Genomic DNA, 5,744 nt, shown 5'->3' with positions numbered 1-5,744 from the left:
GGTCTGTACAGAGCTGATTGGATCAGCTGACCGAAACGTTACACAGAGGAATGATTATTTTGTTTGTTTTTAATCACCTGCTGCTAAGGGCCAAAGGACAATCATCCATGTCTGTTAGTAAAATATCTCAGATAGAATTTAACAAAACTTTCCAGAAGCGACACCATATTTTTTTTTAAACGCTTCTGTCTGCATGTCTTAAGAGTGCTGTGCAGGTAAATTAGACACAGGTGTTGCTGCTGAACATTTCTTTTGACGTTTTGATAAAGAAAATCCCGCATTTCCTAAACAAACAGCTGCATCGTCACCCTTTAACCTCTCTACAATAACTCAGTTCACTTTCCTCTTCACTATAAAATCAATAAAAACCATTCTGGAGCAGGAAAACGATGAGCTGTGGAGGATGCCTCCAGCTGGAAACAGTAAGGTGAGAATAAAGCGTCCTGCTGCTCCGAGACGCTCCTCTCAATAATTCACAGCCTGCTGATCCGGTGCAGAAAGGTGAGMCGACGGACTGACGAGGTCCACCTGAAGACACCCACTGTGGCCCGCCGGTCCCGTCTCTGAGTTCTGTTTCAGTCCATCCACAGGAAGTCTGACTGAAGAGCTGCTGCTGGGTTTTATTAGTTTGATTATCTGCAGCAGCCATCTTGACTCAGGTAGATCCTGAGCTCTGTTGGTATGAGTTGGAGGGAAGGCTCAGCTACTMCMACACAAAAAMTTAACTTAATATCCATAAAACTGACTAATTTTTAACTTTTTCTGTGTGAAATCAGGTCCTTTTATCAGCCACCTTAAATCTGGTTGGCTCCAAATATAAGTCAGTTGCAGAGATATTTATCCTGTGATAAACTTTCTAAAGCACATGTGTCAAACTCAAGGCCTGCAGGCAAAATGTGGCCCATCACAGCATTTTATGTGGCCCATGAGAGCATCAAAGATGTGTTAACGTCCTGAAATAAGCTGCTTTAAAGCCAGCATTGACTATAAACTACATCTCCCATAATGCATGTTGATTATTTTAAACTCAAAATGATGACATCCCACCACTAGGTAGAGCTGCTCAGGGTTCAAAATCCAGAGGTCTATTAAGTACTTGAAAAAAATAAACAAGTAAAAGTGAAAATACATTAACATAAAATGACTTTGGTAAAAATAAATGTCACTGATGAGAAAACTACTTAAGTAAAAGTCATAAAACCGTTCCCAAAAATTGGTAAAGTAGTAGCCTGGCCCTTGCCTTCCTACGCAGCTCCGCTCAATTCTAGTTTCCTTCTCTGCTCCGTCTGGCATTTCTCCCATAGACAAGGATTTCACTGGCAGATTTTTAGCTGGACCAATCAGAGAACAGAACGTCAATTTTCTGCACAGTGTCTGCTTGTAGTTTATTTTACCTGAACCAATCAGAGAACAGAAGGAGGAGTTTTGAATGACGTYGATGTTCTGCTCAGTGTCTGCTAGTTATTTTAGCATACAGCAGTGGAGGAAGTGAATGAAGCCAGTCTGTGTTGATAAGGCTTCAAATTAAAATWAATTTGTCTGACAAAGCAGCAGCTCTCATTTACAGCCGTCTCGTTTGGCTCGGTATATTTCTCCTCTCAGTAGGGTTGTTTACAGCACACGCGATTTCCGGTTAGCTTCTTAGCTTAGCCTCCTTCACAGTGACACACACACATGCTTCAACAGAGGCCACGCCTCCAGCAGGAATCGCTTCTCTATGACCGCGAGTCCAGACCCTCTGTATGAAGCAAAGTGAAGGACAGGGTCTGGTTTTTACCAGGCTAGTAAAGTAGAAGTAAAAGTAAAAGTCACGATTTAAAAAATACTTGGTAAAGTTACAAATCCTCAAAAAATACTTAAGTATTATAACAAAGTAAATGTACTTAGTTACTATAAATCTTTGTCAAAATCAATATTTGCCGTGTGAAAACTCAGTTTTGCTAAACTTTCATCAGCTATTTTTGCTGTTGATGTAGTGGGTCGTGGGAATATCCCACTTAGAAAGTGGTAAATTTTAACTGAAACACCTCTTCAGTGGGAATTCCCTGTAGGAAAGTGGGAGAGTTGAGAAGTCAGGACAACAGCTACTGARTAAAACTCTCGTACTTTTACTTTTAATAGTATTTCTGTTTCATTTATTTCACGTTCAGTCAGTACACGTAGTACTTTTGAAATGCTGTTTCTATGCAGGCAACACCAGGTAGAGCTCAGTTAGTGTTTGTTAGCGGAGCTCAGGAACAAGGTGTTTCCTGTTCAGTACCACGCTGCCTCATGTGGCCCACAGTGAAAATGAGTTGAACACCTTTTCACTGGTTTATGAGATATTTTGCTAACAGATGATTACATCGTCTCCCGCCTCTGGTGCTGAATGAATCATCGGTGCATCTCGTGACGTTAGCGTGGTCCGCTCACTTCTTCCTGTCTGTTTCAGCCAGACGCTGCATGAAGCTCACCTCAGACACATGACCCACTTTCAGACTTTCAGTCAGCGGGGACCGCAGAGTCTCCCACACACCCGGCGTGTTACGCAACCCACTCCACGAACAGCGTTCAGACGTCCTGATAACAAAGAAACCATCATCTGCTCCTCATCCTTCTGAAACTAATGAAATCAGCTGAACTCCATCAGCTGTCTTCTCCAAAACACGAGTTACACAAGAGGTGGACGGCATCACAACTCTGTCGGTGGTCATGGCAACGGGCAGTGATTTAATTTTAAATTTAGTTGAGCCCACTCCTCCTCCTCCTCCTGCTGCTGCTGCTGCTAACAGACTCTCAGTGTTTTAAGAGCTGCAGAGAAGAACAGTCTGACTGTCCTGCTGACAGCTTCATCAATAATCAGTCGATAGGTTGAAACGATCAGTTATCTGAGCAGAGACAATCAGTCAGAGTGCTTCCAGATTAACTCAAACACTGACCAGATTAACACTGAACAGATTAACGCACAAATACTAMTTCAGGTCCTGTTTGCACTTTTACCTTGCCTTTAGCTCCTATCCAACAGCTAAAAGCTAAMAGCTAATGTGGGCCRTGCTGTGAMCAGCTAATCTGTTGGAGCTCAGAGTCAAAGTTACCAGACCAGGGGCAGCTCTAGGGKTGGGGCCACAGGGGCATTGGCCCTTGCTGAAATTTAATTGCCCCCCTGAAGTGCCCCTGTCCTGTCACTCATCTGTCTTTTGYCCAAAAGTGCTGATGCTAAAAACACATGTAAAATTGGTAAGAAGCATTTACTGTGCAAGCTTTTTTAAAATTACAWGTGTTTAAATCTGGGACTGGTTAAATATTTACACCTTACCAAAACCAGGGGTTTGTGTGCAAGGATACGGAACAAAGACTTGGCCCCTCTAGACYAATGTTTAGCTTAATATCAGTAAAAGTGATGGGTTTTAGCAGGTTTAGGTGGGGTCCAGTTTAGGGTCCAGGTCTGTGAGTCACCTGTAAACAGGGACTTTCTGAGGTGTTCGACCTTCATCCAGAGAAAAGCAGCTCTCCTCCTGTCCTGCTTATAGTAATTGGATTCATAATTGGACCAATCAGGAGGCAGCAGGTTCACAGCTTCTCCTCCTGTTCTTTTATGTTTTCACCCAAACATCAGGCTTCTGGTGGTCCTGGTCTCTTCTGGTTCTGAGGGGGGCGGGTATGAACCGGCCTGCGGCTGTTTGTCACCACACAAGGCCGGATGCTGGCCTACATTCCATCCATCGATCTGCTGATTACTCCAGCAGCTCCTCTGATCCGGATCAGGACGGAGGATCCAGATCAGGGAGAACTGCGTCAAAAGCAGCTGCGCCTGTTCATCCCCCCCATCCGGCTCCGGCAGCATCCAGGACCGGGAGGAGAAACCCTGAAGGTACCCACTTCCGGTTCTGTTCCTCCTGTTTGTCAGAAAACAGCTGTGCGTCCGGAGAGCTTCCATTCTATCCCCGGAGTGACGTCACGGTGAGCTAAGAGGCCGTGGAGGTGATCCGGTACCTGCCGACAGAACCTGAGACCCGTTCAGATCCGAACCTGAGTGATCCGGACCCGGTTCGGACGGAGCAGAGCAGCAGGGTTCAGTTCTTACCGTACAAGGTGTTTCTGGTGATCTGTCCTCCCATGGCGGCTCTCTGCGTCTGCCGGGATTATTCTGATGCGCTCGCGGCACAGCCCGCCGCTCGTGTCATGTTTGCATCCAAAGCTAGAGTGTGCGCGCGCGTGCGTGCGTGCGTGTGTGTGTGTGTGTGTCGCCGCTCTTCAGAGTAGATGCAAAACGCGCCCTACACCTCCGTGTTCCGCGCGCAGCAGAGGGACGCGCCGTGAAGGCAACTCCCCCCTACCTCCCTCCCCCTCATTCAGCAGCTCCGCTTCTCTGCCCGCCTGGCTCCTCCCCCTTACACACACACACACACACACACACACACACACACACACACACAGTAGGAGGCTGTCACTGAACTGTAAATTCAGTTCCCTTTAAGGACTCGATTTCATCTGAGTCACTAAATTAATCCGGTTCACTTCAAGCTGCCCCCCCACACCCCACCCTCCTCCACCAAAACAACAGAAAACAAACTTGGTGGGTACATAAGGATCAACATTATTTAGAGATGTTTATTTTACGGTTCTATTAACTAGTAAACAATTAAAATAGCAAATAAAAAAACAACATTAAATGTGTAAATTATGTAAACACATGACTCWTCTGTTAGAGTGATTCAACTGAGACTGATTATTTGTTTTAATGATATATTGTCCGGGGGGGGGGGGGGGGTTATTATTCAAAAGTGACTTTTTTGATATTTATCAAATCCTTGAATCTCCTCATGCTCTCATTTGTTGCTACAAAGCTCCGCCTATTTGTACGTAGCTCCTCCCTGGAGCTCAGTCAGCAGCCGTGCTGAAGTGGGAGTGTCAGAAATGGTAGGAGGATCTTAAAGAGACAGAGGATACTTTCAAGGTGTTTAGATAGACGGTGATGAAAACCACATTTATTTTTGATTTAACAATCATAACAATAATGATGTCGTGGCAGCTGAGTGTTCAAAGTTTTTTCAAAAAGCCCAGCGACGACAACGATGTTGATGAAAGAGTGTAGCAGCAGAGAAGTCGTCTATCTGAGGATGAAGTCCAAAACCTCATGATCATAGCCACTGCAGGGAGCCCCCTGCAGATGTTTGATTACACACAAGTGGGTGTGCTTCTGCAGGTAAGATACTGACTGCTCATAACAGCTCTGAATAATCCCACGYCCTAAACTCCAAACTGATGTCAGTGAGTGGACCCAGTGTCTCTCCAACAGTGTAAAAATAAAAGTCAGATAGAAGACTGAGGCTAAGTATGGACCCAGATCCTCACAGAGTAAGTGCTCACATTCTTGGCTCTCAGCACTCAGCCGTCCACCTCCTGCGCTCCGTTCTGTGCTGCAGGCCCGCAGCGGGCAGACCGGGGTGAGTCCACCCTTCAAGAGTCAGGCCCGAGCCGTCGTCACGGATCTGGGGTGGCTTCAGTCTCACACACGAGTCCTCAGCGCCGCCGGGCCCGACGCTCCGGGCTCAGCTGCTCTGAGATAAGGCTCCAGGAGCTGAAAGGTGCYCATGCAGCTGCAGCTCCAATCTACCCTGTGTTTCTGTGCCTGATGGGTTTGCTAGGGGTGCAACAAAACATGTACATGTATCGAACACAGTGCTTTAGGTTCAATACACACTTGTATTGAACAACACAGATTTTTAAAATTTATTTTATCAACTTGTCTTCTGAAGATGCTC

The 5,744-nt window shown here is 45.8% G+C and overlaps 1 protein-coding gene across 1 annotated transcript in view; it reads right to left on the bottom strand.

Annotated features, from left to right (window-relative positions):
• Positions 1-4,315, bottom strand: part of neurl1aa (neuralized E3 ubiquitin protein ligase 1Aa) — a gene marked incomplete in the record, with an annotated part of 34,757 nt that extends 30,442 nt beyond the window's left edge. The window contains 1 exon segment of the mRNA XM_014018286.1: positions 4,064-4,315. Within this exon segment, the coding sequence (XP_013873740.1) occupies positions 4,064-4,097 (34 nt within the window).
• Between the last annotated feature and the right edge of the window lie 1,429 nt (positions 4,316-5,744).

The sequence above is a fragment of the Austrofundulus limnaeus genome, unplaced genomic scaffold (genome assembly GCF_001266775.1).
Source record: "Austrofundulus limnaeus strain Quisiro unplaced genomic scaffold, Austrofundulus_limnaeus-1.0 Scaffold189, whole genome shotgun sequence".
Taxonomy (NCBI): Eukaryota; Metazoa; Chordata; class Actinopteri; order Cyprinodontiformes; family Rivulidae; genus Austrofundulus; species Austrofundulus limnaeus.
This window is presented reverse-complemented; position numbering and strand designations above follow the sequence as displayed.